Source organism: Ochotona curzoniae, unplaced genomic scaffold, assembly GCF_017591425.1.
Source record: "Ochotona curzoniae isolate NIBS_2020 unplaced genomic scaffold, NIBS_Ocur_1.0 contig_3502, whole genome shotgun sequence".
NCBI classification, from domain to species: Eukaryota; Metazoa; Chordata; class Mammalia; order Lagomorpha; family Ochotonidae; genus Ochotona; species Ochotona curzoniae.
In genome coordinates this window covers 951,436-964,003 of record NW_024465886.1, presented here as the reverse complement: position 1 = coordinate 964,003, position 12,568 = coordinate 951,436, and the positions used below count along the sequence as shown (strand labels likewise).

Below are 12,568 nucleotides of genomic sequence, written 5' to 3'. Positions count from 1 at the left end.
AGAGAAGCTTGTGTGGTCACTGGTGTTAAGCAACAGTTGCGAATGTATACTGCGTACTGCACGTTGAGGCTAGGCCTGATGGAGCAAACCAGTAGTTTAATCATGGTGACTGAACTTTGGTTGTTTGCAGGAGGTACTGTGGTCAATTAAGTAATTAAACTGTAACCAATTAATGAGTCAAGCTGTAACAAATCTACTCAGACCGACGGGGCTGTAGGCAAGGAAGCTGCACTTTATGTCTTTGTTTTTCTGTGAATGCTGTCTTATCATATTGGCTGGCATTCTCAGAACGTGTTGTGGTTTGAGACACTGCCAGATTCTACCCCCAAACCCCCCTGCCCAAGCTCTTCTAAATTGCATAAGTGTAAGCAATTTGTCCTTTCAACATGTTGGTGTAGTTTTCAGGGTCTGAGGTGGAGCCCCAGTCATGCCAGAAGCACCAGGTAACAAGGCCAAGGTATCCCTGAGTTGTGATGCCCCCTTTGTGTTGCTGTATTTCTAAGATTTCAAAGTTCCATGGCTGTGTGTTATGAGCAAATTCTTCATTGGAGTTGGTTTTGGAAGTAAAGCAGAGTGAGTTCCCCAGGGGAGGCCTCAGCATCTGACCGTGTCTGGCAGCAGTAGTAAGATTCCCAGAATGAGTTCACCTGGAATCAGGGAGTCTGGAACTCTGCTTTCCAGAACTCATGCAGGGTTAGTTTCTCCTGTGAGAGGATGCGTGACCTATGGTGGGTACTGAGCTCGGGTCTGTCAGGGTTTTCCGATGGTTGCCCGGATCACACACAAACTGAACAGGGTCCAGTGTCTGGAATTCTCTCATGTGGAATTCCAGTGGATGTGCTACGTAAAAATGTATTGTATGCGCACTTTGTTTTTAAAAAGATGAGTGAACCATACTAGATGTAAGTTGCAATGTAGGTGGCTATCATGAGGAAGTTTGAATCGCTTGTGGGGCCTGGGTATAAAAAAAAAAAAAACAACTCTCAAATAATGTGATGCATTTTTACACTAATGCGTAGAGTTTGGAAAAAACTGAACGAGGAGGCAGAGAAGTCTAGTGAAGCCGAGCCCTGAGCTTGCCGGGGCATGCTGCTTAAACACCTCTATGCCTTCTTTAAAATCCTAGGCTTACAACAGTAACGAGAGGCATCCCAATGCTGCAAGGGACATGTGCTGTTTGTCCCGGGTCTGGGTAGGGCAGCTTCCTGCTTGCTCTAACTCATTATTTTTACTTCCAAAATATTAATTTGAAAGACAGAAATGGGGGATGGATAATTCCTACCTACTGATACACCCCTCAGATCCCCTCAATGACCTGGGTCTGGAGCAGGCCAAAGCTGGCAGCCGAAACCCAAGCCAGTCCCCTGTAGGAGCATCCTGGTTTCTGAGGTCTGCACGAACGGTGACTGAATGCGGGCACTCCAAGAGGCAATGCAGGCATCTCAGAGGTTAGATGACAACACTGCCCCTACTGCTGCCTACTCGGACGCGGTGTTGGAAAGGAAGTCTGCCTGTGTGTGTCGGGGTGTCTCCTTTTGGCACTGGGAAAGAGGCGGCACAGATCACCACAAGCTCACAGGAACGATTGGGACTGCTGTGTCTCAGCTGGGCCCCCTATCCCTCTCTCTATTAGCCGCTAAAGGGGCTTGGGCTTACAGTCTGCCTACAAATAGAACACAGCTAAGGCTCACTTAGGGTAATGGGCTGATCAAGGAAAGGGCGGGGCTTCTTCGACCCAAGCCTGCTGTTGAAACGAGTAAGATGGCGGAGAGAGCAGCACCAGGTCAGAAGCCCTGGGCAGAATGTGCTGTGGGGAGACACACGGGCCCGAGAAGAACGAGAAGAACGAGAAGAACGAGGCGTGATGAGGTCTGTCTGCGGGTGGCGAGCGAGTCGCCTCTCCTTTCTAACTTTTCAGTTCTTGGTAGTTTAGTTTTTAGGAGAAGAACATCAAGTGTGTTTTGAGGAAATGCAGGATTCCATTTTTCTGTTTTCCAGTTTGTTTTTCAAAATCGGTCTTAACCGGTATATTACCACGGTATGCTTGGCAGGGCATTTCCTGAACTCCTACAATGCCGGTTTTATTTAGTAAGCAAGTGAACAGGTGAATATAAATGCACGGAAGTTTGTGGATGATCTTATTGTGGGCATCGTTCGGTTGGCTGAAGGTGGAGCTAAGTGGTGAATTAAGCAGTAGGTACCTAAGAGATGGGAGGTAGTTTTAAGTAAGTTAAAAATACAGAAGCTTACTTCTTCCAGTCATTGTGACTTTTGTTGTGTATTCGAGAAAGGTCTAAGAATAAACGTGATTGTGCTTAATGGGAGAATTGCAGGTGCCTTCCATGACCGGGGCAGGCTGCTACCAATTTTCACAAAGAGAAGGCGGCTGTTCACTGGGTTCTTGGAAAAATAAGCAACATGTTTTGACCGACGTGAGAATATTAAGGAACTCTGTCCATCGAAAACCTATGACATGTCATAGATATGGCATTTTTTCCCTTCTGGAGTGTCCTAGGAGAAACCAGTGGAGGCACGCACTGAGCATAGATGAGAAAAATCCAGAAAATCACTGATTGTTAAGAGCTGCACCTGCGTCGCCACCTGTAAATGGCTGGCTCAACTCCTTAAGCCAGTGTTTTTTTGTTTATTTGGTAATATATAGAAAAAAACCAAATAGATAGTATGTTGGTTTCCTAACTTAACGTTTGATAACAAAGAAATGGTATGAAAATGACATAATGCAGTTTAAAATTGGTGCTTAAGTTTTAATCAGAAGCTAATGTTCCTAGGAATTAAACATTTTTAACATTTGGTAAATAAAACTAAAATAACTCACGTGAAGAAAGTAAGTTTTTTATAAGTAAAGGCATACTGTATGAAAGATGTGGGTATCATTTCTGAAGAACAGAGTAATCTTGTTCAGTGGGAGCATGTTTGATGGCTGTATAAGAAGGTTAAGGCCAGTGCTGTGCGAGCTGCTCCTCCAAGGCCGGCATCCCTCGTTGGAGCTCTGCGTTGTCCTGGCTGCTCAGTTTCTGCTGATGCACAGGAAGGGTAGCAAGGGTGGCTTTGGTGTTTGGGCTACTGCTACCCATTTGGGAGATGAAGATGAAGCTCTTGGCTTCTGGCTTGGACCTGACTCAGCCTCAGGCCTTGAAGCTGTTTGGGGAGCGAGCCAGAAGATGGGCGCCCCCCACTCTCTCTCTCTCATTCTCTCTCCCTTTCTATGACTCTGTCTTTCCAATAATAAATAAAAAATAACAAGAGGAGTATATGGAAGGCTTGTGAAAGATGAAGCTTGTGGGAAAAATTTTAGATGTTATCAAGCTGTCTAAAGTTTTTCTAGGAATTGAGTGTTAGTATTATTCAGAATTATAATTTGATTTCTTATGTTAAAACAACTGGTTTTTCTTAGAGAATTGAGCACTTTTTAATAGGAAATGGAACCTTTGTAGGCCTCTTGACTTTGTAAAACTGTCCTTTCTATTGAAGAGCTGGCATATTTTGTAAAGCAATGTGGCATTTTGTGTTTGCATTAGAATTATTTTGATTTTTTGATTTAAATAAATAATCAGCAGCCTTAAAGTTTATTTTGATACACATATCGATTTCTAGATTTGGTCTTTTAACTTGGGAACATTGCAGAAGGGAATTTAAATTATACTGTCTATTTGATATGCTAAATGATAAGTGGTATCAAAAATATTACTTAATCTTCAGGTTAAATTTGTGTAGATGTGTTTCAAAATTATTTGTAATTGATAGATGCCCTAAGTTACGATATAATACTGTAAGTCATCATTCTAGCTTTCACCTTAAAACGTTGTAATTAGTAGGGTGGAACAGTCTTCAATGTTGCCTTTACAAGAGAACTGAGTGTCCTGGCATTGGAAAACAGAGCAGTTAGGTGTGCAGAGACCTGGCTGCACAGCACAGATAACTGCCATCTGTTATCCAGTGTTTAAAGGAGGTTGATGAGCCCTGGAGTATGGGATCCTCACAAACAGGATGGGAACCATGTGATTCTTAGCCTTGCATTGGATGCAGGGCAAATCAAACTCTCAGACCACTCAGAACATTTGGGCATTGTTGCTTTTTGTCTCATATTGGTGGGAAAAGATCCAAGTAGAGCCTTTATGTAACTCGAGGATGCCACAAAGACGGCAGATTCTAGCGAACGTATTACCCTGCTGTTTTAATGTGGGGGACCCTGGGCTTGATGTAGTTCAGCCACAGGCATGATGGAGTCACAGGTGGCACCCAGTTAGGTGTAGACTCTAGGGCTTGGTCTCTATAATCACCAGGTTCGATTGCCTCCCAGCAGTGCAATCACTTAAGCAGGTGGCTCAAAAAAAAAAAAAAAAAAACCAAATCTCTAACTACCTAAGGAAAAGTAGCTCTAGGCTGGTAGAAATTTTAAAGAAATGTATGGATGCTGAGTATATGTCATCCTCACTAATACACATTTAACTAAATCTATACATTCAGTCATTCATTAAGGATTTATCAAGTATCTGCTATGTGTCTGCTTTGGTCCTAAGCATGATTAGGGAGGCTAAATGCATGGGAAAAACACAGTGAATCGGACAGATTCAGATCTTGAGACCTTACATGGCAAGTCAGAGATTTATCAAAATGAGGCATTACACATTAAAAAAAAATCCACTAAGGCTATTCCAGGCATACATCAGTGTGGCAGTTGATTACAGTTGGAAAATGCCCCAAGCTTGAAAGCACAGGAAAATTAAAAAAAATAGAAGAAAGTTGTAACAATGCCATCAAGGAAATCAGTTTGGTTAGTTGGTTGGTTGAAGAGTCCTTAAAGGAGTAATGGGATTTAAGATTGGAACTGCATGCAGGGTACTGTACTACATGTTAAAAAGGAGTGCCCTGGTTGGCTCTGAGCTGCAGCAAGCGGCTGGCAAATCTTTGCCTGTGGGTCACATTCTGTTCATGGCCCACTTTTCTCTGACCAGTAAGCTTTGGATGGCTTTTCCATTTTAATGAACTATTTCAAATCAAATAAGCAGGCAAAGAAACTTACACATCTGCCACGGACCTGACATGTGCCTTCACAGAAGACTCAACCTCTGCCATGTGTAGGATGGATTATACGGGGATGTAAGACAGAGACGCAGTTAGCACTTGAACGGCAACAATATTCTTGGTAAGAAAAAATAGGGTCGGAATGAGCAGAAGTCAGGAATGCTCTTTGTACAGAGAGCACGTTGTCTGAAAGGAGGGTTCTGTGTACCCTGAGGATGGAGTGCAGCCACATACGATGACATACAGTTGCCATGTTTGCCTCTTTGTGTTGGAGTCAAGGAGAATGTAGGAAAGTAGGTAGGAAGCCCCTGCTACCAGGCCGTAAAGGCTGAAAGATGCTAACAACCTCCCATAAACAACAACCAGAAGGGTAACAAAATTGAGTTGATCTTTTATCACATGATGATCAGAAAGCTATTTAAAAATTTTATACTTTGGTTATGAGTATAGCTGGATCAATACTTTAGAAACTTGCTTTAAGAAATAATTTAATAATGTGTTTGACTTTATTAAATATTTAACTGTAAATATAAGTTCATTTCATCTTTATTGGAAACGTTTGACATTTGACTGTTTCATTTATGTAATAAAGTCCATTTGATCCAGATGTAGGTCAAGTGGACATTATTAATTTATGTATTGCCAGTCGTTGACAAATGTTTCATTTACTGTTTAAGCCAGATTATTTTAACTATTAAACACAGCAGAAGTTACACATAAAAACCCATTTTGTCAGTGATGCATAGTAGCTTCCACCAATGAACAGCTTAGACACAGGCTGTGAGGCAACTGTAAGATGACACTATACATCTTGCTGTTGAAAATAATAGTCAATAATTATGAGATGTCTCAGTTGGATCACACTGCATGCTTGCAGTTGTGTAAGAATTGAGTACAAACGGCAGAGAGGAGAACGGCAGCAATATCCGGAATCAGGAAGATCAAGGGGAAAGTGATAGAGGCTGTTGGGGGGCTTCAAGCGCAACAGCAACAAGGAAGAGTTTAGGTACTAATTAAAACAAATGGAAGTCCTATAAGCTACCTGAGCAAGGAAGTGACAAGCTCAGAGCTGGTTCCTATGACAAAGCCTGTGAGAGTTAGTCCAACAGCTCGGAAGAGAAAGAGAGAATGATGGTCCCTTCCTGGCCTCAGGCAGGGACTCATTGCATTGGTGCTTCTGAACAAAATGGACCAGAATGAAGCCGGTGGTTTTTAGAATCAGAGAGCACAGTTATTGTGGAATGGTGGAATAAACCACTGCTTGAGATACCTGCATCCCATACTGGAGGGCTGGGTCATCTTGGATGAAGCATAAGATGACTCAATGGGAGAGCTGGACAGCGTCACTCCTGGTTTAGGTCTGATCCTGCCCGAGCTGTTGTGGCCACTGGAGAATTAACCCAGTGATTAGAAAGGTTTCCTCTCTCCCTCTCTGTCTGTTTGCCTCTGTCTCCCTCTAATTTATTCATTCACGTAGATGAAAATAAATACTTTAAAAAGCGAAGGCTAATGTGAGAGACCTGGCCCGAAGGAAACCACAGCATCCTGGTAACGATGGGTTGGGGAAATGGGTCCTGAGCAAATGCAGGAGCCCAAGCAGTCCTGACGGAGAGAGGAGCAGCAGTGTGGGGCTTGGAAGGCAGGGGCTGGCTCTGCTCATGGATGAATGTGTAACACTTGAAACAGCAATGAGGCCATCTGATGAGGCATCCAATTGCAAATCAAAACGATGGTCATGGAGATGGGAGGGAAAAGTTAAGAGCAGAAATCACGTGTGTGCGTAATTTAAGGACAGCTTCTGGTTGGAGCCAACAGGAGTTGTATGAGCAGTGAAAGGGGGGAGGTGCTGGCATGAAAGACTCAGACCCCGTGGGGCTGTATTACTGAATAAATACGTGGGTAAAGCATTAATTCCATGTAAGTACCACAGAATATATACAAATAGACTCAAGCTACATTTAAAAACAATAATAGGATATTCACAAAAGCTATATGCCAGTTTTAAAAATTTGCGTATTAACACAGTACAGATAAGTTGGAGCAAGTTGAATGGAAAATTTCCACCCTAGTGATGCATCAACTAGAAGAAGACACGAGTGTTTTAGCAGTAAGTGAACTGAAATGCAAGGGAAAGGTGTTGTGAGGACTCAACAATGTCACAGACCAGTGACAGAAAAATAATTCACTAGGAAATACAGCTAGCTTGGAAGTTTAAGCCTACTATCTCAAAATACATAAAGAAAAAAGCTGACGGAATCGGGACAGACACTTGTCCCAGCGATCAAGATGCTGCGTGGGATGCCTTCATCCCATGAGGATCTTGGGATTGGAGTTCTGGATTCCCTCAGTTGTAGCTCGTTGTTTATATGTACGTTGGAAAGCAGCAGTGTTAGCTCAGCTAGTTGGAGCCCTGCCATTTGTGTGCAAGACCTGGACTGAGTTCCCAAGTTCAAGCCTCCGTCCTCACTGCCTGTCTGTCCATTAGAGACATTTTGTAGGAAATACAATAGAAGATCCCTGTGTCTCTCTGCCTCTCAGATGAACTAAAACACCACAGGAAGTAATTGCCTTATTAGAAAAATGGAACCTAAAATGCCAGTTGGGATGTGTATGTTCCATATTAAATTACTTGGGTTCAAGAACTGTTCCTGCTTAGGTTGGTGTGCACCCGGGGGCGGGCAGTCACCTGGGTTTCTTCACCCATGTGATCAGCAATGATTCAGCTCAATGAGGGCTGCTGTGGCGTTTGTCTCTCTCTGCCTCTCCAATAATAATAAAGGACAGAATTTTAAGGACAAATTAGTCATGGGGGGAACTAAAAGTTTGTACAAAATGGCAGGAAGCAAAAAAAAAAAAAAAAAAAAAAAAGGCTGAGAACAAAGCTTCAGGTAATGACCACTGAGTAACTGGCGCAGTATCAGTGTGGCATCCAGAGGGAGCTCTCACGTGAGCTGCAAAAATCAGGTCTTGTTGGTTTACAGATTGTGAAAGGCGACACCAGACACATCGTAGAAGAAAACAGACAACATCATCTCGGTATTAGAGTAGAGGGAATAGTTAATTAAGCAAGAAGTAGAAACAAAATAAAGAATGGGAATTTTTTCACTGAATTCCCATATATCCATTAGTTCAATTTCCAAATGTCTGCAGCAACTTGACAGGCTGAAGCTGCGAGTGGGGTGTACAATTCAGCTCTGGGAAACTGTGTCTCCAGGACACAGTCCTGTGAGTGTGGCACCACTGTCCACACAGGGCCGGCCTCTCATGGGGACGTGGCACCACTGTCCACACAGGGCCGGCCTCTCATGGGGATGTGGCACCACTGTCCACACAGGGCCTCTCATGGGGACGTGGCACCACTGTCCACACAGGGCCGGCCTCTCATGGGGACGTGGCACCACTGTCCACACAGGGCCGGCCTCTCATGGGGACGTGGCACCACTGTCCACACAGGGCCGGCCTCTCATGGGGACGTAGCACCGCTGTCCACACAGGGCCTCTCATGGGGAGGTGGCACCGCTGTCCACACAGGGCCTCTCTTGGGGACGTGGCACCGCTGTCCACACAGGGCCTCTCATGGGGACGTGGCACCGCTGTCCACACAGGGCCGGCCTCTCATGGGGACATGGCACCTGAGGACTAGGCTCAACATTGTCCTAGGGCTGATAAGTTCAACTTATTAAATCTGAGCATTTCTGTTTGTCAAATAGCACCATGAATGTGGTGAGAGCATATGACTCAAACTGGAAGTAGTTAACTAATGAAGGATTACCGTGTCAAATATGTTAAAGGAAGCAGGGAACTTGGATGTTGTTTGAAACTTGTAAAGAAAACAAAGACTGCTTCCCTTGCTCCCTGCAGTTGTCCTATGAGCTAGGGAAGACCACAAGGACCATCCCTAATGATTGAAATCCTAGTTGAATTAGAACCAAGTGACTCAGCCTTGGGAATGCACACAAAGCATCAGACACATTGAGCAGAGGAACAGAGAGGAGAGAATCCGGTTCCGGCAAGCTTCCAAGTTAGCAATGGCCAACTGCTGGGGCTCAGAGGAAAATCCCTTCCGTGAACCACAGAAGCCAAGGGTGTCAGGTGCATCTCTGGGAGGGGAGCAAACAGGCTCTTGCGCAGTCAGCTATGTTCCTGAAAGATGGAGGGCGACCACGAGGGGGCGCTTCCGGGCCAGTACAGTCTCCCAGTGACAGCAGCTTTGGTGACGTGTATGAGTGAATCCTCTCCAAATCTGCGACAGTGAGAAGCCTTGGCTCACTGCCTTCATCCGCGTGCGCCTGCTCTCTCACCTGGAAGCTGCAGAAATGCTTCCACGTCTCTGTGTGTGTTTTCTGGAGAGGGTTTTGCCTGCTCCAATCAATCTCTCCAGATGACTTGCCACCCTTTGTGAAAAGCAGCTGAGCTCAGCTGCCTTTGAGAGCAGAGCCCCCTTGTGAAGGCCTGATGGGCATCCAGCCACAGGATTCTGCTTCACTGGTTCAGTGAGACAATTTGAGATGAAACACCACTGTTTTTTCATTTACCGAGCCTTGGTTTCTCATTTACAGATGAAGCATGCTGGAGCTTGCTCATCTGTCAGGACAGGGGCAGGGATCAGTCAAGTTAATGTATCCAGACTGCGTTCCCTGCCTGGTATCGAGCCAGTGGTTGGTAAATGTTAGCCCCAGTTGTTTCTGCTTGCCCTAAGGCTAATTATTCTGTACTTGGATGATATTTCACTTGGATGGAAGGAAGGTTCCAGTAGCTTCTGGAGGACAGTTGAGAAAAAGCAATGTTTCCAGCATTCCTTGGGGAGTGTGTATGTGTCCATTTTTGACTTGTCCAGACTAGCATATGAGACCCAACTCTGTGTCAGTAAGAACGTAGGCCTCGAAGCACAGCTCTGAGCCACCGTTCACAAGCCAAGGTGAAACACCAGCCCTAGCCCGTCATCAGTGGAAACGCTTCCCTGCAGGAAACCTGTTCCCTCAACCCTTTCGGTGGAGGCAATCAGCGACTTTCAGCTGAGTTCCCGAAGGAAATGACGCTAAAAGCTGGCTGCACATACTTCATTAACTCCAAGGCAGAAAGAGCCATGTCTTAGCTGTTTAAGGAGCTATGGAGCCTGAGAAGGGCTGTGAGCTCAGCAGAGTGAGCACGGGGGTCCAGTGAGGGCCCTGATGCCTGGAGGGGTTACATGGCAGAGGGCTGTGAGCTCAGCAGAGTGAGCACGGGGGTCCAGCGAGGACCCTGCTGCCTGGAGGGGTTACATGACAGAGGGCTGTGAGCTCAGCAGAGTGGGCATGGGAGTCCAGCGAGGACCCTGCTGCCTGCAGGGGTTACATGGCAGAGGGCTGTGAGCTCAGCAGAGTGAGCACGGGGGTCCAGCGAGGGCCCTGCTGCCTGCAGGGGTTACATGACAGAGGGCTGTGAGCTCAGCGGAGTGAGCACGGGGGTCCAGCGAGGGCCCTGCTGCCTGCAGGGGTTACATACCAGTTCCTTCTTCTTCATGCATTCCATGAGGATGATGAACAGGTGCTGAGCTTGGGTTCGTGTGTAGGTGAAGGTCTTCTGTATAGTCACCAACAGCTGGTCCCTCAAAGATTCATTGATGAGCCTGCAGTTAAAAACAAGCAGAGGTCATCCTGGCTGCGAGTGCGTGCGTGTACTTCTCGTTGTTTTTAATTCACATGTAATTATGCATAGTGTCTCATGTCAGTACATGCATATATGAAGCATATATATATTATAGCTGTCCCCTCACACATTTGTCATCCTGTGGATGACACCACTCCAAGTGCTCTCTTCTGGCTATTTCAAGCTATTCAACAGGATACTCTTCACCCTACTGCCTTCTGTGTAGCAGAAATACTACAGGATACAAGAAAGCATTACAAGGATTCACTTTAGACAGGAGTTGTTTTTCCTCTGGTTTTCTTGACTGAGCATTTCAAAAGGTCATTTAAAAATAAATCCATTTTAATGTCTCAGAACCAAACAGTAGAATAGCAAGATGTAGTTCTTTTTTGCCTTCCCTTATTTCTTAAGTTTTGTTCTCAGAAAATATGCCTTTAATTCATGATCTGCATCTCGGTGTGAATTCACTCTTTTCCCTCCCTGAAGCAGACTGAAATTGCAGTATGCCATTAGTGGATCTTTTTTTAAAACAAGTTTATTGTTGAGCCTGTGTTATGGTCTACAGAGTTAATCTGTCCCTAGTCCAGTTAACATCATGTACTGGAGTGTTGGTCCGAGTCCCAGATGCTTGGATGCTGTGTCTCATATGGGACGCCTGGATAAAGTTCCTGGATTCCGACTTTGGCCTGGCCTGGCCCCAGTGGTTGTCATCATTTGGGAAGTAAATTAATACATGGAAAATCTCCCTCTCATTTTCTATCACTCTGCCTTTTTAATAAATTTATAAAACTTTCAAAGAAGTAAAAGACTAAGTTGCTTTGAATGGAGCGGGAACTCTTATCCGCCGGTGGAGTCCTCAGACTCCTGCAATAGTTAGGACTACAGCTGGGATCTGGGGTGCAGTGCAGGCCTCCCACACAGGCTGTAGCAGCACTTCTGTATCCTTGGGTCTCTGTTGGCTGGAAGATGGGGGCAGAAGCCAAAGGTGGGAATCAAACCTAAGTCTTCCCATATGGTGTAAGGCTGTCTTAACCTTTACGCTAAAACCTTCTATAAGTGGATTTTTAGAAACAAAAACCAAAATAAATGAACAGAAGCTTTTTATTTGACATTCTACTTAGTTGATTAGCTATCTGGACTATGGTTCAGGTCACCATTTTTTTGATTCAGTGAGCAAAAGTATGGTCCATGAGGAAGCATTAACTACATCATTAAGACTTTATGCTAGAAGAATGAATGAAGGCATGGGAGATGCAAACAGCCAATCATTGTTCAAGTATGTCTGGCATCTAGACTAGGTACAACCAATGTTTAACTGCTCTCCTGCTAGTCAGAAGGGATCTATCTCTATCAGTCATCAAAAAGTAGAAGAAAAAAGCTCACTCGATTAACAGATCATCAAGCAGATAAAACCGCTCTGAGGGACCAGCAACAAAATTACCACAATCTGTCTGGTATTTTACAGCTTATAAATTGCTTTCATAATTGAATTATCAAGAACTTTGAGAACAGTGAAAGATATAATTTGATGCTTACAGGAACTCCATAAACAACCTGCATGCCCAATGTCACAGACAGAACAGTGATGGCAGAAATGATGAAAAGCAAAGATGCCGCGGGCCTGGGGTGGGGAGCTTGTGTGTCCGGTCCTTGTTCAGGGCCCTCTTGGCTCTTTCTGCTAAACCGTGCTCTCTGTTTGCTCTGAATGCCTTACACCTGTGCCTCCCTTCGTTATGGTGGCTGTTGGAGCAAGCATCTGCAGAATTTGCTTGGTTGTGAAACCAAGACCAACTTGGTGGGAGTTTTAAGAATGTCTTTCCATCCGTGACCTGCTGTGTCTGATTGTGTATCAGATGAACTCACTCTGTTTTGGGGAGGGTGGATGTTCCCCGTG

The 12,568-nt window shown here is 44.9% G+C and overlaps 1 protein-coding gene across 8 annotated transcripts in view; it reads right to left on the bottom strand.

The window, feature by feature from the left end:
• Positions 1-12,568, bottom strand: part of TRPM3 (transient receptor potential cation channel subfamily M member 3) — a 409,651-nt gene that overhangs the window by 93,904 nt on the left and 303,179 nt on the right. For all 8 annotated transcript variants that reach the window (XM_040980946.1, XM_040980944.1, XM_040980945.1 and 5 more), the window contains one exon: positions 10,531-10,654. In XM_040980946.1, coding sequence (XP_040836880.1) covers positions 10,531-10,654 — 124 coding nt within the window. The remainder of the gene's footprint in view (positions 1-10,530; positions 10,655-12,568) is intronic.